The sequence below is a fragment of the Tenrec ecaudatus genome, chromosome 2, assembly GCF_050624435.1.
Source record: "Tenrec ecaudatus isolate mTenEca1 chromosome 2, mTenEca1.hap1, whole genome shotgun sequence".
Lineage (NCBI taxonomy): Eukaryota > Metazoa > Chordata > Mammalia > Afrosoricida > Tenrecidae > Tenrec > Tenrec ecaudatus.
The window spans coordinates 224703553-224726654 of NC_134531.1; the positions used below are offsets into that span (position 1 = coordinate 224703553).

General features: G+C 48.0%; 1 protein-coding gene across 1 annotated transcript in view; it reads left to right on the plus strand.

The window, feature by feature from the left end:
- TIAM1 (TIAM Rac1 associated GEF 1) overlaps positions 1–23102 on the plus strand; it is a 464634-nt gene that overhangs the window by 328656 nt on the left and 112876 nt on the right. Inside the window, exons 7-9 of the mRNA XM_075542381.1 lie at positions 3555–4002; positions 8831–9003; positions 21801–22025. Coding sequence (XP_075398496.1) covers positions 3555–4002; positions 8831–9003; positions 21801–22025 — 846 coding nt within the window. The remainder of the gene's footprint in view (positions 1–3554; positions 4003–8830; positions 9004–21800; positions 22026–23102) is intronic.

A 23102-nucleotide genomic window follows, 5' to 3' on the forward strand; every position in this document is an offset into this window, starting at 1 on the left:
CTGGGTCCCTGGGCATCTGGATGGCATGGACTCCAATGAAAGACTGAGTCTTTCCCCACACCGTAGCTAGGACTTGCTGGCATGCTTGTAGGGTGTGGGGCCTCCCACTGAGAAGTCAGGTGAGGAGGACTGCCTGTCTGGGACATCACTTATGATGCTAGAGCCCTGAGCCGGTGCTGCGGGACCTGGGCTTCTGGGTATTCAGGACACCCCCAAACCTCATGACTACATAGGGGCTGGGTTGTGACAGCCAGCATCTGTTTCCTATGGGCTGGGCTACATGTCACCGCAGGGCCATGGACGTGAGCCTGATAAACCACTGGTGGGACAAGGCGGAGTCTCTGCTTAGGTCACAGATGGGAGAGCATTCTCCAGCAGTGTGACCCAGAGCGTGCACTCTGCTGGGCCCCCAGGTCTCTGACCTGAAGCGGTCCCTCTTTCCTCTGTCCACTGGCTGTTGCAGAGCCGAGCACACACAGCCCGGGCCCTGGCAAGGTCTCCACCTGAGTTGGCATGAGCAGATGTTTATGTTTTACAATGAGGTGAGTATTTGAAGAGAGCCGCAAGGGCGGTCCGTACAGAGATGACTGGTGGTGGAAGTGTCGCAGATGGAGAGATTGTGCCCCTGGGAACGAGCCTGTTGGGCTTCTGCTTCTCTTTCCTCTGCTCTCCTCTTAAATCTTCTCCTCCCCTTTCCTTCCATGGGCAGCTTCTAGCTGTTTGGTGGGCAAGCAAATGGGTGAATAGTCACCTAGCCTTTCCTGGGACCACCAGGAGGGCCCATGTCAACAAAGGAGAAGGCGTGACATGGAGTATGAATAGTCTAGTGCTGGCCCTATAGAGGGTGACCCAGGTTTGCTGGATCTGTACAGGGGCAGACAGCCTCTCTTTTTCCTGAGGAGCGGCTGATGAGTTTGAACCACCTGTCTTTCGGTTGCAGTCCAACTCGTACCCGACAGCGCCACTAGGGCTCCTTATTCTAGTGCTGTAGGTACACGGGATCATGGGTCCCAATCTTGGGGGTGCCACCAGACAGCGTTCTGACTTTCTTAGCCTCAGTGTCTTCCATCTATTACTCTAGCACAGTGGTTCTCAACCTTCCGAATGCCGCCACCCTTTAATACGGTTCCTCATATGGTGGTGACTCCCCAACCATAAAACTATTTTTGTTGCTACTTCATCACTGTCATTTTGTTACTGTTACGAATTGGGCGACCCCCGTGAAAGGGCCATTCGACCCCCAAAGGGGTTGTAACCCACAGGTTGAGAGCCGCTGATCTAGTAGATGGCTTTGCGAGGTTCCTTCCTGTGCTAGTGCCTTGGGAATTACAAGATGCTCGCAGTTTTGGAGTTCCCTGGTTGGTGCAAAGAGTGGTGCAGGTGGCTGTTAACTGAAAGGTTGGAGGTTCAAGTCCACCCAGAGAAAGGTCTGGTGATCCACTTCTGCAGACTTGACCACTGGAAACCTCACAGAGCACAGTCTGGTTCCGACCCACGTGGGACCTTCATGGGTCATCACTGACTCCACGGAAATTGGGGGCCTTGTTTTGCGCCTTACTCTAGCCTTCTGTAAGTCTAGGTGCTTCTTGCTTCTGCATTTTTGAAGAGAACGATGCCTTCTTTTCTTCCTTCACCTCCTTCCAGAACAGGACTGGAGGCTTAGGAAAACAAGTCCCAACTCAGGAAATTCCACCAAGTCCTCCTCTCTTATAACTCAGGGTTGCAAGTAATCAAATCAGTGTTTGGTGGCTTTCACCTCCTGCCGTTGTAATCGGACATCCAGAGAGGAGCACGTGGTCAGTGCCCTGCCAGGGAGAAATGTGGGTGTATCGGAGCATTCTCCTGCTTGTGTGGACGACGTTCCTCTGGCCTCTCTGCGTCCTTTGTGACCACTTGTGCCGGCGAATAGGGCAGAGCAGGTGGCCAGGTGATGAGGAGGTCCTTCTAAGAGCTACATCTGCGTGGTCTTTGCCCTTCTCGAAGTGCTTTCACACCCCTCGATGGCGCGGTGAATGTGCTCTCTTGCTAACTTCAAAGCTGGAGGTTGAGTCCACCCGGCGCACCTTGGAGGAAAGTCCTGGCAATCTCCTGAATAACAAGCCGACGAGAGCCCGCCGGAGCACAGCTCTTTGACTCACACAGGGGTGCATGAGTTGGAGTTGAGAGAATGGGTTTTATTTAGTTTTCTTAAACCCTCTGATTTGTGACGATCTAAACTCCATCGAGTTGGTCTTAAGAAGCGAACTCTGCTCCTATGTATGCATATGAACTTGATGGCTCTCCCTTAGAGTTCTCCAGGCGAAATTCATGGAGAGGTGGGCACGGTCCCTGCCTGGGGCTGCTACCTGGGGCACTTTGCTGGAGGCTTGGTCCCTTCTGCCACTTAGACTCTTGGCAAGGCCATGAAGGCATTGTACTGGTGTGGTAAATCAGAATTCCCCGTGACTTTTCAAACTGTCGATAGCTGTCGGACGGAAGGCTCAGAAAACCAGAAACAAAAGCAGGAGTGTAAACCCCATATCACTCTGCTGTCTTTCCTGTGTCAGACACACAGCCTGTTTCCTCGTGTGAGGCAAGGAATGTAGGGCCTCATTTGGGACTGCTGGGCCGCTGTGCCTAGTCCTGCTGTCAGCATCCTCTCTTGATTACCAATCAGTTTAATTATTGTTTAGGGACATGCCTGTAGCACTTCAGAGCAGTGACGGGTCTGGTTTAAGAACAGACCTGTCTGTCCCGGAAATGTTCACCTCGAGAGCAGGGACTTTCCAAGTGTTTTTCATCTGCGAATTGATACCCTAGCCTCTTGGCAGTGCCCCACGCTGTCCCTTGGCCCAGGGGCAGCAGGTAGCTTACGGCAGGCTCCTTGCATCCCTGCTTTGAAAGGGCAAGGTAATCGGAGAGCCTGCTGTGGAGCCTGGGCCCCACGGGCTTGGTTTAGTACAATGCAGAGTGAGAGGCTGCTTGTTTTCCAGGATGAGGGCATGCGGGCCCTTGCTGGCTCCTGAGACATGAGCCCTTGCTGGGTGAGTGGGTGGGGCACCCACTGGCCATCTTTCCAGTGGCCAGCGTGTTGTATCGGAGACTCCTAACTAAGCAGGCCCTTTATTTAAAAGAGAATGTGTACAACAGAGGCTTCCGCTGTACCGACCTTGTTAGGGAGCGAAACCTCTGCCTTGCTGTGCAGCCTGTAGGATTGCCCCCGAGTTCCGCAGCAGCTGATGAGGGTGAGACTGCGGACCACCGTGGGAGCCTCGCAGTCGCCGACCTGCCCGTTGGTTAATTAGCTAAGTCAGACTGATGGCGAGGCCTTTGACGCGGCCCGAGTGCCTTGTACATTTGTGGGCATTGTGCACTGGCCACAGCCGTGCTGGCATGGGCTTGCTCACCCAGTAGCTCTGCCGATGAGCTGGTGCCGCGCAGGTCGCCCGCGTGAGGCGGCCTCGTTGCTTCATGCAGGGCGACCAGCAGCTCTGTGCCCCTCGCTGGGCCTGCAGGAGCACAGGGTCCCTCCCCTCCCCTCCCCGACATGATGCCTGCCTTTGTTTCCTCCCCAGGATGTTAACACGGGCGAGGGCAGCGAGTTTGCCGACAGCGGAATCGAAGGGGCCACCACCGACACGGACCTGCTCTCCAGGCGCTCCAATGCCACCAACTCGAGCTACTCGCCCCCCGCCGGCCGGGCCTTCGTGGGCAGCGACAGCGGCAGCAGCTCCACTGGCGATGCGGCTCGGCAGGGGGTGTACGAGAACTTCCGGCGGGAGCTGGAGATGAGCACCACGCACAGCGAGAGCCTGGAGGAGGCGGGGTCCGCGCACAGCGACGAGCAGAGCAGCGGCACTCTGAGCTCGCCGGGCCAGTCGGACGTCCTGCTCTCGGCCGCGCAGGGCACCGTGCGCAAGGCCGGCGCCCTGGCCGTCAAGAATTTCCTGGTGCACAAGAAGAACAAAAAGGTGGAGTCGGCCACGCGGAGGAAGTGGAAGCACTACTGGGTGTCCCTGAAAGGTAAGGGGGGTGGGGCTGGAGAGAGCAGGGACAGGACCGGACACTAACCTGAGCTGTGGGTGCACAGATGCCCTGGAACTAAAGCACCAGTACCCACAGTACTTACTGCTGTGGAATTGCTGCCAACCCGTGACAGGCCCATGTGTCAGCTGCTCAGGAGGGTTTTCTTGGGACCCGGATCCCCAGGCCTTATTTCTGGGGTGCCTCGGATGTGATTAGGCCTTCAGTCCTTTGGTTAGTAGTGAACGTAGGGACCTGTCCATTGTCTAGTTGCCTTATTCGTACAACTGGTTGTGATGACAGCTTTGAGGCTAAAATCCAAACGTACTGCCATTGAGTCGATTCTGATTCACTGTGAGTGTCAATCTTTATGGAAGCAGACAGACTCATCTTTCTCCTTCAGAGCGGCTGGTGGTTTTGAACTGCTGACCGTGTGCATCGCAACCCAACACGTAACCACTACACTGCCTGCCTGCCTATAAATCTATCCAGAAGCCCTGGGGTGTGATGCAGTGTGTTACATCTTGGGCTGCTGACCACAAGGTCAGTAGTTCAAAGCCACCAACAGCTGTTGGTGGCCTTACGGTCTTGGAAATCCAAAGAGGCACTTCTACCCTGTGCTATAGGGTCTCTATTAGTGGAAATCGACTTTGATGGCAGTGCATCTCTCTCTGTCTATCTCTCTATCGGTCTGTCCTTCTGTCCATCCTTTTAAGTTAGTAAGGTACCACTGAAAGTGACTTTTGAAAGGACATTATCTTGAATCCAAAGAAATTGCTATTTTTAGGTGCAAAAGGGAGCGTCTCCTATAGGATACAAGACACCCTGCAAGCAGTTAACTTGCTCTGCTGCCAATGCAAAGGGTGGGGTTTAGCTCACCCAGAGGGCTTTGGCAGAAAGACCCCCTCATCTCCTGAAAGAACACCGGCTGGGGTCTCTCGAGCTGCTGTAACAGGAAGACCAAACGTGGGTGGCTTTGCCAAACAAAGAGACTCTCTCACAGTGTAGCAGGCTACGGGTCCAAACTGAGGTGCTGGCTTTCGGGGAGTGCTTAGTCTTTCTCGAGCACCTGCTTCTGGTTGAGCTTCAGGTGGCTTGCCATCTCTGGTCCCCCACCTGTGCTTCTTAGCGTTCCTTGCTGAGTCTCTTTTATATCTCCAAAGAGATGAGCTCAAGTTCTACCCTACACGAATCCTGCCGACTTCTGGGATAGATGCTACCCCTCCCCCTTGTATTTGTTGTTGTTATTGTTAGGTGGGGTCAGAGTTCATTCTAGCTCAAAGCGGCAGGGTGGACAACAGAATGAAGGCCTGCCTGGTCTGAGCCATTCTGACCACTGCTGTTATGTCTTATGCCTGAGCCCCTTGTGGCAGCCACTCAGTCAGTCATTGAGGTGCGTCCTCTCTTTCATGCCCTCCTCCTGTACCAGGCGGATGTCCTCTCCCAGGGACATGGTCTCACATACTTGGGACACGTTATCAGGAAGGACCAGTCCTTGGCGAAGGATCATAGGCACAGGGCCAGGCATTAGAAGACATATATTTGGAGGTCACAGTTCAGTCCATAACACCAGGCGTTGACACCCTACGGAGCGTGGTTGTATTGTGACACACGCATCACCGTGAGGTGGAGGTAGGTGAACAGTCACTGGGACGGGTCATCATATACTTGTCAAAAAGCCAGTCACTGTTGCACCCTCATGCTTGGCAGACTTGTGTGTGTATAGACACATACCTGTGTACGCATATCACTGTTTTCTGGTGTCATCACTAGCCATTGCTCTTCATTGCCATTTTAAAGCCTGCGTATGTGCAAGGGGGTTTCAGGAAGTTCATGGAACAACGAAACTGGAGAATAACAGACTTTTCTCCCCTGTACTTTGTTTTGTTTGGTTTTTGTGGTGTCAAGATGATGATATGTTTGTAAGTTCTATGTTTTCTAACAAAGAAAACTGTATCTTAAGCAGGCTTGATTTTGGTCACAAGGTAGGTTTCAGGCAGGGCTGGGTCCTGGCAGAAGAGATGAGACTGACTAGGAGGAGGAGAGGAAGGGCACTGGAGGAGGAAGCCTGGGCTTGCCAGCCGAGGGGGATAAAGCTGGCTAGAGTGGGGGCTTCCAATCCCAGGGCCCAGAGCAGCCTGGAGGTCTGCTCAGTGACGTGCCCAGAACCAGCGGGGGCATGCTCAGGCCCAAGCCTCAGGTGCCGGCTGCTGCTCCAGTGGTTGGCCAATCAGGAAAGGAGTGTGTCAACCGGCATATTGACTTTGCTCTCTGTCAGAGGGACTCTCACTGACTGTGCCCGAGGCAAGGTAGAGCTTTATTTCCCTCCTGCCCACCAACCACAGGTAAGCAACCGTGTGGTTCAGGTGACACCTATGGTCAAGCACTGGGTTGGTAACTGAGAGGACTAATGGTTTGAGAAAGGACTGCCACTTTACTTCTGAAAAACAAAAAACAAACAGCCACGGGAAACTCTATGGAACACGATTCTGTTCTGACACGCGTGAGTCAGGGCCCACTCGTTGGCAAATGGTTTGGTGTATAGTCAAAAAGACTCACCCCCACGTCAAGATTCTGGCTAGCAGGGGCAGGAAGTCTGAGAAGCAGAGACCTTATCCCTTTACATTGAAGGTCAACCTGAGAGTTTCATGAATCTCTGCTCCTTACATTCCATTGGCCAGAAATGGGTCAAATCTAGCTGCCAGGGAGGCAGGGGTGATTGCTGTCCTCCGGGGTGGCCTTGGGCACTGCTGAGCAGGGAGTGCTCTTTCTGTTGAAGAAAGTGTGAATGCGTATTGGGGGCAGTCGACTGCCACAGAGCACGCCCGTCTGTGCGTGCAAAGCAGCCATCCCTGCGCCCTGTGACCAGTGCAGCTAGTGTAGATCTCTAACATTTCCCCCTTTCGGCGTGAGCTGAGGACGTACCTTTGGAGGACTGCTAGTGCCCTTCCTCTCCTGTCCCCTGCCTTGGCTGAGCTGGGAGGTGCTGGCAGTGCTGTCTGAGGAGTCCTGGGTCATGTCCACTGCTCTGCTCTTGAGGTGGTTGAGATGAGAGACCGGGCTCCTTCCTCCCCTGCCTCGCAGCCTCCTCCAGATGCACAGGGACATTGCAGCCTGTCATGCCATACCTTTCTATCCATTCATGTTGTCTTGCTGTTTGTTTAACTCTAAGACCCTGCCTGCCTCTCGAACCATCATCTGTCCATCCCTGTCTCTCTCCTTCCTGCCTGCCTTCATTCGTTCATTTTCTTTTTTCTGAGAGAGATTTCATTCCATGCTATTTTAAAACTATTTGTGTGTTAAACTATTTCCATGCTATGTGTTAAAATATTTATACCGAAACATTTGCTAGCTGAACAATTTTTCCAGGCACAAGGGGTGACTAAACGTCATCCTCCCTGAATTCCATTTTTCGTCCCAAGTGTTTGAAGCCCCCTCAGATAATTCAGTGATGTTCACGCCATTCATGCTGGGCCACCATCACTGCCCCTCCCCTGCCCACATTATTCAGCCTTCTCCACTGGGTTCTTAAGGCCTGCTGGGAAGCCCACGTGCATCACAGCCACCTGAGGTACCAGGCAACTGCGTGGATTCCTGGGTCGACCACACACATGCTGAATCAGAACCTCCGAGAGGGCTGAATCCGCAAACAGTCTTCACAAAGTTTTTCTTAGCCACACTAAGTTTGAGGACAGCTGTGTTAGGGACTGAGAAGAAAAATACTTATGTGATTTTTCTTCTCTTGCTCGAGACCTAGCAGAGGGGATTTTTTGGGTTTGTTTCTGTGGTTCCTTTAGAGAATCCGTGACACAGGAAGTCGGCGTGCGAGCTCAGGGAGCACAGCTCAGGCGCACACTGCGGGCAGCACACCTGCAGGTTCGATGGTGACCCAGATCTGAGTGACACCATCTGTCAGGATCCGGGCCTGCAACAAGGAGCCGCCAAGTCCTTTGCTTCATCCGCCAGGCTCCTATGATAGAGTGACATTGGCAGAGCTCTGTCCCTGCCACTCAGAAGCAGGACACGCGCTGACTCGAGCTACTACTCTTGGATATTGAGTCAGAAAATGCAGAGCACCTGGGGTCCGGTGCGTTGAGAGTTTTTCAAATCACCTTTCAAATGAGGGAAATTCCTTTGCAAAACTGTGGACATCTACACACGGCAGCATCGGCCATGCGTAATGGTCCTTCTGTTTCCTGCTGGAAGGCACTGCTGACCTGCTGGCCTGTTGTGCTGCCCTCGTTGCCCACCCTTTGCAAAATAATTCCAATCCCCTTAATGTAAACTCAGTGCTTACCAAACAGAACCCCCGTCCCCTTCTCCCTCCTGCCACGATTAACCTTATATTTTTCTTTCTGGTTTCATCTAAGTGAGATCATGCAATATTTGTCTTTCTGTGTCTACTGTGTTATATTCAGCATATTTTCGAGATTCACCCATGGGTTGGCATGAGTCACAACCCCATTTCTCCTTTCAGCTGCGGGAGCCTCCATTGTGTGTGCAGCCACCTCTGTTCACCCGTTCATCTGTGGCTAAATTTCATGTGTATTTTCAAAATAGTCTCCTTTAGAGTTAGTCTCTGGGGTGTCTCCATGGACAACCAAAGGGCATACAGATTCCATTCAGGTGAAGGTTAGAGGTGTAGGTTTGGGGGACCTGGTTTGCTAGTCTCCACCTTGCCCAGGTTTGAGTTCGAGGGTGACTTTCTGCGCTCTTCTTCCGGGTTTCCACTCTCTTCTTGTTGACAAGACACAGCGGTTGATTTCGCTGCATGCTCTCTGTTCCACAGGCACCACACGCTCATGCGGGTCTGTTTCTGTTTCCACAGGGTGCACGCTCTTCTTCTACGAGAGTGACGGCAGGTCTGGGATAGACCACAACAGCATCCCCAAGCACGCCGTCTGGGTGGAGAACAGCATCGTGCAGGCTGTCCCTGAGCACCCCAAGAAGGACTTTGTCTTCTGCCTCAGCAATTCCCTGGGCGATGCCTTCCTCTTTCAGGTTTGTTGCAACCTTGATGGTGGGACATTGCCAACCTCTGAACCAGAGATATTCCTCCCTACCTGACTATCCCACCTTTCCCCCTGCCCCTTTTGTGGTATATTTTGTCATTTACCCATACTGAATTCTCTGAAAGAGAGCTCCCATCCAGAGGGTTTGGGAATTTGATCTGGGGGGAAAGGGTGTCCGTTGTATTTGAGAAACTTGCTTCCAAGTTTGCTGAATTCTCAGACTTGTACTTCATTCTTGCTATGTTATGCCTGTGAAAGATGGACATTGAATAAGGAAGAATGAAGACAAATCAAAACATTGCATTGTGCTCGACAAGAACATCCAAAGTACCATGGACTTTGTGTAAAAGTATGAAGTTTCTACCTAAAAGGAGAAACAGAGCTTTCTTGGAAGAAGTACAGCCAGAGCGCTCCATAGAGGCAAGGATGGCAGGACTTTGCCTTACATACTTAGGCCGTGGAGTCAGGAGAGTCCTTGGAGAAGAGCATCGTGCTTGGTAAAGTGATGGGACAGTGGAAAAGAGGAAGGCTCTCGAGGAGATGGACTGACACAGTGGCTTCAACAATGGGCTCAGGCACAGGACAGATTGTGAGGATCACTCTTGACTGGGCGGCCTTTTGTTCTGTTGTGCGTAAGGGTTGGAGCTGACTTGAGAGTCAACATCAACAAGAACACAACATGTGTTAATGCACGGTGATGTTGAGAATACTGAGAAGATTCTGAAATGCTTCCTACCTTTAATTGTATGCACAGGTAATAGAGGAGACAGGCAGAGAAACAGGTTTTTGGAATGTGGTAAGGCCTGAGAGTGAAGAGTTCAGGAATATCAGGGATGAGCCATGGTTTCAAATGGATGAAGAAAGGCTTGGAAGAAGAAACAGTGTAGAAGCTCATGCCAGAAACTCGATTCAATAAAGTTATTTCTAGTCCACCAATTAGAGTAAGGTATATAATAAGGTCATAAATTTTTGTTTGTATAAGGACACACACACTGTGATATAAAACAGACATAAAGCAGAGTACCCCCCAAAATGTGCAATTCAATGAATAATCAGAGAGTAAGTAAATTTGTCAGTTGCCAGCTAGAACAAGAACTACAGTTCTGTACCTTAGCAGGTACTCCCCACTGTTTTCACACACAGGCAGCCTGCTGGTTGACTAGGATAACCTTGTACAAGTGTTTTGTTATCTCAATCAGGACGCTTTGTTTATCTGTCTTATATTTTCTTTTATTTTGAAGGCTAGGCATAGAATTCTTGCCTTACACTCTGTTTCTTTCAGCACTTTGAAAATGTCTTTCCGCTGCCATCTGATCTGCATGGTTTCTGATACGAAATTAACTGTTCATCTTATTATGTTCTCTTCGCTGTAGTTAGTAGCTTTGTCTTGATCTCAAAGTTCTCCCTTTGCCTTTTGACAGGATGATTATGCTGGGTGTCTGAGTGTGTATCTACCTGAGTGTGTTCTACCAGAGTTCATTGGATTTCTTGGACGTGTGTTTTTATACATCTGGAAGATTGGGAGATAATTTTAAGAAAATTCTTTCTGCTCACCTTGCTTTCTAATCCTTGGGAACTCCCATTATGCTTATGTTGCTATGCTTGCTGGTGTGTCCCGTACATCTGTGAGACATTGCTCAATTTTCATCCTTGTTTTCTTTCTATTCCTCAAACTTATAAATCTCAATGGAACTATTTTAATTGGGCTGTTTGTTCCACCACCATCCCCACATCAGTTTATATCTCCTGTTCAGCCCCTTAAATGAATTCATCATCAAGGATTACATATTTCAGCCTATAATTTGCATTTTATTGTTGTTATTTCGATCTTTCTGATTGAAAAATCCCTATTTGGTGAGACATAATCCTCACATTTCCCTTTACTTCTTTAAACAGGGTTTCCTTGAGCTCTTTTAGCTTGTCTAGTAAGTAGGAGCACTGGTGTACAGTAGTTCAAGCTCTGTGCTGTGAACCAAAGTCTGGAGTTTGAACTCACCAGCTGCGCCACAGGAAAGATGTGGCTGTCTGCTTCCTTCAAGATCTGTAGCCATGGAAACTTGAGGAGGCTCTTCCATGGCGTCCATTGGAGTCACTCCAAGTCAGAATTGAGTAGATTGCTGTGGGTTGCAATTTTTGACCCCCTAAATCCAACGTCTCGGCTTTCTCATGGACACTTTCTACTGACCACTTCTTTTCCCATGAATGGGCTATACCTTCCTAGTTTTTAAATATCTCAGTATATTTAAGTTTTTATATATTAAATAATATACCGTGACAACTATTGGAATCAGATTCCTGTCCCTCCCTGTAGTTTACTGTTGCCCTTGACTGTTGTTCATTTCGCTCCCTCCTGAAATGAATTCTATAAACTCTGGATTCCTTCTCATGTGTAGCCAGTGAAATCTGTGCACTTAAGTAGTAGTCGGTCCTGTGAATGGAGCTGCCACTGGGCTGTTAGGACAACAGTCATGAGAATGCAGCTCTCCAAGGTGGCGTTGTATTGAAGTCTTCACCTGTTCTGCCTCCCTCCGGGCTGCAAGGCTGCTGATTTTCATTGTTGGTTGAGCCCGGAAGACCGGGAAAGGAATCGGGCAAGTGAGAGTGCTGTAAAGCTGGCTGTTTATACCGAGAGGTGATGTTCTGTAACAAAGACTGTCCTTTGGAGTGTTGTAAGACTTAACTTGCTTTCTGAAAAAAAGCTGATTTTGATTACTTTTGTCATTGTTCTCTTTTCTTTTAGGGATTAAGGGGCCTTTTTGGGGTGGGGTGGGGGTGGTCTTTACTTTGCCCCTTCTGTTGACGCACTTACCGGGATGGTTGGTGACTACTTGTGAGAGTGATCACAGGTGTCAGGTGAGCTAGGCATGCTTACCTGGCACGCATGATGGCTTTGCCATTTCTTACATGTGGCGTCTTCCTATATTTGGATCTGTAACAGCCATGTTATAACGAGTTCTGTTGTACCTGTTCTCAGAATCTGCTCACTCATATTTCTATTGGGCATATACTTCGGAGAGGAATTGTTGGCTCGTGGGATAGATGCATGTTCCAGTTTAGTATGGAGTTAGTGCCGTGCCCCCAAATGATTAAAGTCATTTATGCTTCCATTAGCTGCTTAGGAGAATTCCAGCTGTTTCTCATCCTTGCCATCACTTGGTATTATCAGACTTGGATGGGTGGATGGTTGGATGGATGGATGGATGGATGGATGGATGGATGGATGGATGGATGGATAGAAGCTCTTAGGATGCAACCAAGCACATTTTCATGTGCTGAGTGACGACTTTGTGATCTTCTTTGGTGAATGTATTTCCCTCTCCTGCCAGCTTTTCCATTGAACTGCCTGTCTTTTCTTAGTGGTTTGTGTCATTTCTTTACCTACTTTGTGAACCATCTCTTAGTGTGTTGTACTTATCTTTCTTTCTCCCCATGACTTTGGTTTGCTCTTACTTCTTTTTAAGGGTGTCCTTTGATGCACTGAAAATTTTAATTTTAGTATACTAGCTTACTGTGTGGAAAAACTAAAAGGCTCATTTCCATCAAGTCCATTGAAACACATAGTGACCCTATAGGGCAGGGAGGAACTTCCAAGACTGTAACTCTTCAAGAAGAAGGAAGCCTTTTGAATCACTGACTTTTGCGGTTGTGGCCCAATACTGCGAGTGCTTCCTTTGTAAAAACTACCATGCTTCGTGGTCATGACAATTTTTTCTTGTGACAATTATTTTATATGCCGTAAAACTTTGGTGTTTCTTTTTTGCATCTGGAAAACCTTTTTATTTAATGGAAATCTTGCAAGTGAGCAAATTCCTTACTATCCTCACAGCAACAGCGATCGTACCTGATAGTCACGTTGTTATGCCTGCAGATGTCTTTCAATGGCCCGTCTTGTGAGCCAGGACTCTGAAAGTGCGTGCACCGTGAGACCAGTTTAATTCTAAGCTGCCAGTGAGGTGGGCTGTATCTCCACACAGAACCCTGTCAATACGGATTATGTTCCCCATTTGGAGAGGCTGAGATTTAGAAACATTCGCAATGGGACACCAAGTCTCATTGGTAGGACAGTTACCAAGAGTTGGGAACAAGATCCAAACCCAGGCCTTCCAGTCTCCAAAGTCTGTTACAGTCTGGGTGTGCACTTGGGCTTCTCACTAATACTGTTTGCCCTCATTAAAAAACAAACAAACAGGCACATGTCAGGACCTGCAGTGAATGGTGGCTAACTTTTTCTTGACCTTACAATCTATCCACTCACTAGGAATGTCTTTAAGTCACAAATCCCTTATAGTCATTTTTGTCCTTACTACACAATTAAGATGGTTTCAGGACGCCTTCTCTTTTACTTCAGAGCTAGGTGGTGTGCTGGGTTATGAGTTGGCTGCAAACCATAAAGTCAGTAGTTCAAACCGAGCAGCCACTGTCCAGGAGCAAGCCTCCCATCCTGTAGTTCCCTGGTGGTTTGGGATGGACTTCATGACAGTGAGCTGCTTTCCTGCTCTTTAACTTGCACACTCTTGTTTGACTTGCTTTCGAAAGGGCCTTATGGCCATGAAATTGCCAGTAGAATCCACATACCCCATAGGTCACGCTGAATAAGCTCTTTTGTGGCGATATAGAACCTCATTCATGCAAACCTCTGTCCTTTTGTCAGAGCGGGCCTTTTAAAGCTACTTTATGTGGGAAAGAACACAAGAGGAACCCTTTCAGAGGAAATTACTGTGGTTTGGGATCCATGAGACCATTTTCCTGCCTTCCCCTTCCTATAGTTCCCATCACTCTAGAGGGGCTGACATTTGAAAGGGACTGGTGTGTGCAGGGGGAAGTTAAAGCAAGGGAGATCAGCCATGATTATGGAAATAATGTGTAAGTTGCTCCGGCCCCAGGGCCCAATTCAATACCCCCAGTCGCTGGAGTTTGAATACTGCTCGTTTGACAAGATTACTCAGCTACTCCCAGGTCAATCCATGGGAAAGACTGTTATCGTTCCTGTCAAATTAGAAAAGGGTGTATGGGCAGGGGAGAGTCTGAGTGGGTGGAGGGAAAATAAGCCTGAATGCTAAAGCGGCTTATGAAGAAGAAGTACCAGGCCTGCAAGAGAGCCCATCGCCTCTGCATCGAAGCCGTCTGACTTAGAGTTCGATTCTCCAACTTTGAAGGCTGGGAGAGTGCCAGCCGCTCACAGAGCAGTTTTCGGGTTGGCCTTCATGCAGCCATCATGGCATAATGCCACATACAATTCCTTAGAGCTTAATCTCGTGGCGTTGTAGATTGCGTGTTGTGCTGCTCTGTCACAAGGTTGCTGGTTCAAACCTAGCAGCTACTTCCCAGGAGAAAGATGAGCCCGTCTTCTCCAGTGAAGATTTGCAGTTTCACTGGTTTTGAGTTTTATCCTAATATTTAACTTTTATTTCTATACTTAATGCCGTGGGAACCTGGCTCCCAGGCAGTTTTTAAATGACTCTTAATCAGATAGAAAATTACACGCAGCTACATATCTACAGTAGTGTAGGAAATATTATCTCAGGGATTGGAGGTCAGGCTGCCTTTCCTTCCCCAAAAGTGTTCTTAGAACTCAGAGGAGCCTTTGTATGAGTGTGAGTGGCTAGTTGGTCAAACTTGCATGTGGCTGTGGTGGTAGAAGCCCTCCCACCATGTTTGCAGATAACAGCAGGGTCACCCAGGCAAAACCAGACAAGGCGTGTCAAGACCTGGAAATCTGTTTCCGACCATGAGCACTGTCCCATAGGGCAGACAGATGAACCCCAGATTGGAAGGCACTCCAAATACATGGTGGGCTTGCCAAGGGCTGGGCCATGATGGCTCAGGCCTAGACCGGATTTTGTTCTGCTGGGCTGAGTTCACCGTGAGTCCGAGCCAACTAACAATAACAATACCCTATGATAAAAGACTTTGTTTTTTAAAAGAGAGAGAACCAGAGGATCTACTCTCTTGTTGCAATAAGGAATAAATGTCATCATGTACATAACATGTCGAGTGCCTACTAAGTGCTCGATAAATATTGGCTACATTTATTTTTAAAAAGAGAAGAGATGTGTTCTAAACCTCTAGTGTGTTTCCTAGATGATCTGTACTGTGCTTTGTGGTGCCTGCCCCTCCCAAGTCGGGCCACTCCCCGGCCAGTCTGGTTGCTGCTCTGGCCTCAGACTTCACTAGCTTCCTGGGGGTGCCCGGGGAAGTCATGTCTTCCTGTGTCTCTGTACACTCCTTCATTGTCATGAGAGAATCCCCTAGAAACTTCCTCCAAACTGGTACGTCTTGGAGAGTGTCTTAACTCCGCTTTTTTCCCCTGAGGACTAGTTTAGCAGTTTAGAGTTTGGGTTTGGGAAGCATTTCTTCCTCATTCCGCTGTATTCCTTCTGAGTTCATTTCCATCTGTGCTTCAACCTGATATCTTGATGCCCCTGTTCCTCTGAGGATCTATAGGTTTACAGAAAGTTTTCTTTTGCATCATATATTATTTTTTATTTCTTATTTCCGCTCCCACCCCTGATTTATGCATTGACGGATTGCTGTAGTCTTGGTCTTTCATCGAACGTCTGCTTATCCTTGACTCTGATCCAATAGAAGTGTGAGATTCCAAACCGCAGCCTGGCTGTGGACTGTCATGGGGCCCACTGCCTGGGGTGACCCAGCGTCCAGTTAATATTAGTTTTTGTTGTTGTTTCCTCCCCCTGGAGCTACTTGGCTTTGCCGGCCCTTCCTTGGTTGGGCTTCAATTTATTGTCCTTTTGCGCTGCTTGTCCTAGCCCCTGTCTTCTGTGGCCTCCTGGCATTGGGAGCCCTCCTTTTTTCTCCTGGGGGAGGGCTGCAGATGCCACATTGCTAGAGGAGGGGTTCAGATGGCAAGGTCATTGCTAAAGGAGGGCTGCAGGTGCCAAGGTCATTGCTAGAGGAGGGCTGCAGATGCCAAGATCATTGCTAGAGGAGGGGTTCAGATGCTCATGAATAGGAGGGAGATGCTTACCTGGTTTTCTCTATGGATATTAAAAATGTTATCCTAATCCAGGCTAGTTCTCTCTACGCATATTACAAATGTTATCCTAATCCAGGATAGTTCTCTCTGCGGATATTAAAAATGTTATCCTAATCCAGGCTAGTTCTCTCTACGGATATTAAAAATGTTATCCTAATCCAGGCTAGTTCTCTCTACGGATATTACAAATGTTATCCTAATCCAGGCTAGTTCTACTGCGGATATTAAAAATGTTATCCTAATCCAGGCTAGTTCTCTCTGCGGATAGTAAAAATGTTATCCTAATCCAGGCTAGTTCTCTCTACGGATATTACAAATGTTATCCTAATCCAGGCTAGTTCTACTACGGATATTACAAATGTTATCCTAATCCAGGCTAGTTCTCTCTATGGATATTAAAAATGTTATCCTAATCCAGGCTAGTTCTCTCTGCAGATATTAAAAATGTTATCCTAATCCAAGCTAGTTCTCTCTACGGATATTGAAAATGTTATCCTAATCCAGGCTAGTTCTACTACGGATATTACAAATGTTATCCTAATCCAGGCTAGTTCTCTCTGCAGATATTAAAAATGTTATCCTAATCCATGCTAGTTCTCTCTGCGGATATTACAAATGTTATCCTAATCCAGGCTAGTTCTCTCTACGGATATTACAAATGTTATCCTAATCCAGGCTAGTTCTCTCTACGGATATTGAAAATGTTATCCTAATCCAGGCTAGTTCTCTCTACGGATATTACAAATGTTATCCTAATCCAGGCTAGTTCTCTCTACGGATATTACAAATGTTATCCTAATCCAGGCTAGTTCTCTCTACGGATATTACAAATGTTATCCTAATCCAGGCTAGTTCTCTCTACGGATATTGAAAATGTTATCCTAATCCATGCTAGTTCTCTCTGCGGATATTACAAATGTTATCCTAATCCAGGCTAGTTCTCTCTACGGATATTACAAATGTTATCCTAATCCAGGCTAGTTCTCTCTACAGATATTGAAAATGTTATCCTAATCCAGGCTAGTTCTCTCTACGGATATTACAAATGTTATCCTAATCCAGGCTAGTTCTCTCTACGGATATTACAAATGTTATCCTAATCCATGCTAGTTCTCTCTGCGGATATTACAAATGTTATCCTAATCCAAGCTAGTTCTCTCTACGGATATTACAAATGTTATCCTAATCCAGGCTAGTTCTACTACGGATATTAAAAATGTTATCCTAATCCAAGCTAGTTCTCTCTACGGATATTGAAAATGTTATCCTAATCCAGGCTAGTTCTCTCTACGGATATTAAAAATGTTATCCTAATCCAGGCGGATGCTGATAGAAACAAAAGTCTAAAATATGAAAATGCAAAAGCAACTGAGAAAGAAAAGACTTCCTGGACCTGATACTTCGTCCCCTCCGGCTTTCGAAAAGCAGCTCACTCTTTCCATCCTCTTCCTTTTTCTGTTCTTCGGAAATGAAAGCGGAAAAGCAAAAAAGAGAGATTTGACCTATTTTACAAAGATTCTGATGCTTACATAAAACTGGGCGAACTTACCACTCAGTTTCCTCACTCCGGCACCCCTCCTCTGGCGAGTGAATTTCTCACTTTCCCTGCCACTCACGTGAACCATTGATTATGTGAAATCAAACAGTGGCCTCCATTCAGCCGGGAGAATTGAAGCTGGATTTATTTAAATACATAATGAAGCCTTGAGTTTCATCTTAGCTCTGCCCTTAGAGGGATGCGGTGCAAATGCCTTTAGGAAGCAAAACGAAACACAAAACCTGGCCATACTGCTCTGCTGGCAAGAATGTTGCGTAGCCCCTCAGGGACCGTCATACAGAAAAAGGGTCTTCAGCAAGTTCGTGGGCAAGTCCACGTTGTTAAATTCCATCTTTTCTTTTTGAGCTTCTCGAAGGCCCTAACATTTTTATAGCTTCCTTACAAGGAGCCTGGGAGGGGAGGCATGATGAGGAAGTCAAAAGAGCACCTTTGGGTGTTCTTCCTGCTTTCCTTCTTGACTGGCCATTGGGCTGATAGCCACAAGGTTGGTGGTTCAAACTCACCAGCAGCTCTGCAGGAGAAAAATGAGGCTGTTTATTCTTGTAATGATGTAACGCCTCTGAGTCCTATTTACCAGGAGCCCTGGTGGCATTCATGATTAGACATTGGGCTACTAACTTCAAGATCAGCAATTCGAAATCACCAGACGCTCCATGGGTAAAAGATAGGGTTTTCTCCATCCATAAAGAATTACAGTCTCTAAACTAAGGTAAGGCGATTAATTATAGGTTAAGTAGAATTTCATTCTACCTCATGTGCTCATGTTTTTTCAACAACAGAAAATGTTAACACTGTAGTCTGCTAAGTGAAAGAAAATGTTTTCTATAGTTGAACAGATATTATATATTTTCAGATTTTAGCATCAAAGGGAAAATCTTTTCTAATATCACCTTGACTGGAACATTAATTATAAAACAACTTACTATTTCCTCAGACCTGGATATAGCTACTGATCCTTACTAAGTAGATATCAGCTATGCGAAGGCTCTACAGAAAGAAAAATTCCAGTAGATGTAAATTGATTCTTTTCAAAAATAAAATCAAAAGTTCTGAAAAAAAAATAGAATTACAGTCCCGGAGCAGCTCTACCCTGTCCTATAGGGTTGCTATGAAATGAAATAGACTCGATGGCATTGAGTTTGCTTTGGTTTGGAGAAACTCTATTTAGAGTTAATAGGCATTGGGATTGACTTGGTGGCAGTGGGATGTTTATATATATATTTACACACACACACACACACACACACACACATACACACACACACAGAAACTCCAAAGTCTGCTGATTTGTAACAAGCTATTGAATAGGGTAACAGCCCCTGTAAGTTTTCTAGCCTGTTACTCTCTATGGAAGGATAAAGCCTCTTCTTTCTCCTATGGAGCTGCTGGTATTTTCAAACTGCTGACCTTGCAGACCGCAGTCTAACGCATAACCACTATTGCTACCGGAGCCACTGCCGCACCCACGTGCGTGCGTATGCGTGTGTGTGTGTGTGCGTGTGTGTTTTTGGATTCTGGTGCAGAAGCCCTTTAGCAAACCTGACTAACATGCCTGGTTTAAGAAGGCCCAGGAGAAAGACAAGGCTGCCTGCTCCCATGAAGATTTCCAAAGTCCCAGAGACCCACCCTATATAATCTTAGGATGAGTTGGAATCTACTCAATGCCAGTGGGTGGCTTTAGAAGGTGATGTGGTATTAGTGGTTTAGGACTGGAAATCCTGGGGAGACCACAGACAGAGGAAAACAACACATCGAGTTAGTGGTTTGCTCTGATCTGCTTTCAGCTGTTAGGCCTATAAACTGTCATCAAATGTTTCTCGTGTTTTCTGCACTTAACTAGCTGTTTAAAGCAGCCGGCTGGCCCGCCCGCCCACCCTCTGTCCACACACAGCGCAGTGTTTGCCACTGAAAAGGACAGACTTTGTGGAAAAGCTCATTTAGTGACTTGTGCTTCTTAGAAATGGATTTGGTTTAATGATAAGAGAGTGGCAGGGACTGCTGCTTTATTTAGACAGGACAGCGGGGCACCCCTTCCCTCTAATGGAATTGCCGTCAGAGCGCTGACAGGTTCTCAAAGAGTTTGGAGAGCCTGCTGTACCTAATGGGCAGGTGGGCTGATGGCTACATATTTCTTAAAGCCAGGATCACACATTTCTATTTATGTTTATCTGGGGTTAGGAGCTTGATTTCCAGCCCCCTTCCTATCTGTCGGATCCCCCAAGTTCCAGGAGAGCTACTTTGGCAGAGTGAAGTGTACACCTTTCCAGGCATGTTGAACGTCACGACTGGCTAGCATCAGCTGCCTTCATCGCTCCTTCTCCAATGGGAAGCAAGCCTCAGTTGGCCCAGCTGGGGGGAGTGTGTTGCCCTGGGCTGAGTTTGGAGGGAAGGAAGGATGTGGCACCCCTTTCAGTAACTGAGACAAGCCAAAGGCTATTGTGATAAGTAGGGACCATGTCTGATGGTGGAGTTAAAGTTGATTGCACCTAAATGCTCATTTAAAAAGCACCACCTCCTTTAAAAATGCATTTTGTACTTGGCTGGTTCATCAGTCAGGATTAGGCTGCAGTAAGGGGTGGAAAACAAGGACCATCGGTCGCCGCTGTGTCAGTTCAGACTGATGTGGATCTGCATAGCACTGTGCTGCAGAGGACCCAGGGGCCGTGATCCCGTGAAGTAGCTGCACGATCGGACTTAAGCGGAGATGGGTTAATTCCCGGTGCTCCCTTGCTTGTAGAAAATGCGTTGACTGAGTTCAATTATCAGAAGTCGTTACACAGGGTCCACCTCCTCACAAATATATCCTGATCGCCACCTCTCAGGAGCATGCTTTCAAGTGGCAATCCCCCTTTAAGCGTCAGTGCGCCTCAGTGGGCGTGGCCCAGCCTTGTTTTAAAGCCCCTGGGGAACACGCCACTCTTGGCAGTTGTAGTGCTGATGAAAGACCCAGAATCTTCCACAGAACAACAAACTGCTGCATTACAAACCAGGGAACGTCCAAATTGGGGTCTCAGCCTAGGGGATCCTCAGTTGGTAGTTGTCTTCCCCTGTGGCTGAACTTCTGGCTACTCTGGTCTTTTTATAACTCCTCCGTGATTCGGCGTAGGATTTACCCTATATTGATAGGGCCTCAGGGAGCCCTGGGGCATAGTGGTTATGCTTTGGGCTGTGAGCTACTAGGCTGACTGGCTAGTCCTCAGGAAAAAGATGAGACTTCTACTCCCATAAACAGCCTCTCAGAACCTGCGGGGCAGTTCTACTCTGTTGTGTAGGTTTGTTATGAGTCGTCACCCACTCAATGGCAGTAAGTTAGGTTTGGGGGGTTTGATATGACCTCAGGGATACTTGGTGGCATAGTAGGTGTGAGTTAGACTGCTAACCACAAGGTCAGAAGTTTGAATCTACTTGGCGCTCAGTAGGAGAACGATGAGCTTTTCTGCTCCCATCAAGATATCCCGCCTAGGAAAGGCACAGGGCCGGCTCTGCTCTTCACACAGGATCTCTCTGTTGGGATCGGCTGATTCCAAAGTGAGTTTGCTTAGGTTTTGTTAGGACCTCACTGAGCTCACAGCAAAGCTGTTTCCAAATAGAACTGCAGGTACAGCAGCGAAGAGTCCTGCACACGTTCCGCGGCGCCACAGTGAAATCCACTAGAGGTGTCGTCTCCCTCTGCGTATGTGTCTTCTCCCTCCTTGAAGACCTCAGTCGCGGCGGATTAGGGCCCACCTCAGTCCATAGTATGGCCTTGTGCTCCCTGGGCTCATCTTCAAAGGCTCTTATTTCTAGAAGAGTTTACATGCACACATACCAGGCTTGGGACGTCGACATATCTGTCGTTGACGCACAGTTCAACCCATAATAGCCAGCACTGACCTCTAGCTCCACTCATGCATTTGTGACCCACCGTGGACCCAGCACGACCTCGTGACCAGACGTGGAGCTGCCTGTGTGTGTTTTTTCCCATGTGCAAGCAGTCCCGTGAATACGTTGGAACAAATATGATGGCTTTGTTCCCGTGTGTGTGTATGTCGGGGGGGGGCTGTCCAGGGGATGTGTCTCACCTTAGAGGAATTTTTGATCAGTTTTTCTGAGAACGGAGGTCAGAGAGGCCGACCTCCTCCATTGGGTGTGTTTACCTGCCCCCTCGACTCTCGTGGTGTGTCTCTGGAAATCTGAGTTCGGGCTCTGTTACCTTCCTAAGAGGTGGCTGTTCCTCCTCCCCCTCCCGGTGCAGACCACCAGCCAGACGGAGCTGGAGAACTGGATCACTGCCATCCACTCTGCCTGCGCAGCCGCCGTGGCCAGGCATCACCACAAAGAAGACACGCTCCGGCTGCTCAAGTCCGAGATAAAAAAGCTGGAGCAGAAGATTGACATGGACGAAAAGATGAAGAAGATGGGCGAGATGCAGCTGTCTGCGGTCACCGATTCGAAGAAGAAGAAAACTATTTTGGATCAGGTAAGCTATTCTGCTTCCAGACCCCGGTACAATGGTTCGGTCTTTCAAGTTTTTCTTGCTGCCTTGCAGCCTTTGAAGCAGCACCAGCTCCCATCGTGCCCCCGCCCCTCAGTTCCCCCCAGTTATCTCCTTGTCAGCCTGTCATCATCACAGCTCAAGTCTTTATTGTGACTGTCAGTTTTCTTTACCCATTGTTCGCAGTTGCTTGTTATGAGCTAAAGGGAACAATATTCACGTTGCCTGAAAGACAGAAAGCCAACAGGGGAGCCCTCCAGCTCCGGGCTGCAGCGTGCTTCATCTCAGAAGTCTGCCATTGCATTGCCCACAGCACCAAGCTTCACGTGGACCTGGACTAGGGTGGTGGCAGTGCCTTCCCGACCCCTTAGTGAAGGCGGGGTGGTGGTTAAAGGCAGCAACCCGAGGGTGGCTGCTCTATGTGGGGGCCTGCGAAAAAGGGAAGAGTTCATTGTGTACAGATCAGTGATAGCTGTCGGTACGTCAGGCTAATGTTTCGAAAGCAAATATGTGAGTAAACGTCATTTTGGTTTTTGTTTTTTTGCTTTTTATTTTTTTATTGAGTAAACGTCATTTATCTCATTGCAACTGTCAGCTGTGTTGGAACAGCGTGTGCTCTGCCACGGCGCTTTCCCTGTTTCGGACGTTTTAAAACTCGACAGCCATAGAATAATCCTTTTTGATGTTAACCTTTTCAAGTCTTTAATTCTGTGGCATTCACTAAATCTAAATGCTGTGCAAACATACTCACTCTGTGTTTTGGGAGCTTTTTGTTAGCCCCATAAAGAAGCTCTGTCTCCCTATAACATTAGCTCTCTCTTCTCCCCCCCCCCCCATGTTGACCGCTCATCTGCTTTTTGTCCGCATGAGTTCGCTTATTTTGGATATTTTACATAAGTGGGGTCACACAACATTTTTATTTTTGTGTCTGGCCGCTTTCACACCACATAGCGTTCTGAAGCTTCGTCCCCGTTGTCCACCCGCCTTTAGTATTCCATCGTGTGTTGTCTCATGAAACCCTGCAGCTGTAAGGGTTACGTGGGGGGGGTGCTGCTCTTCGAA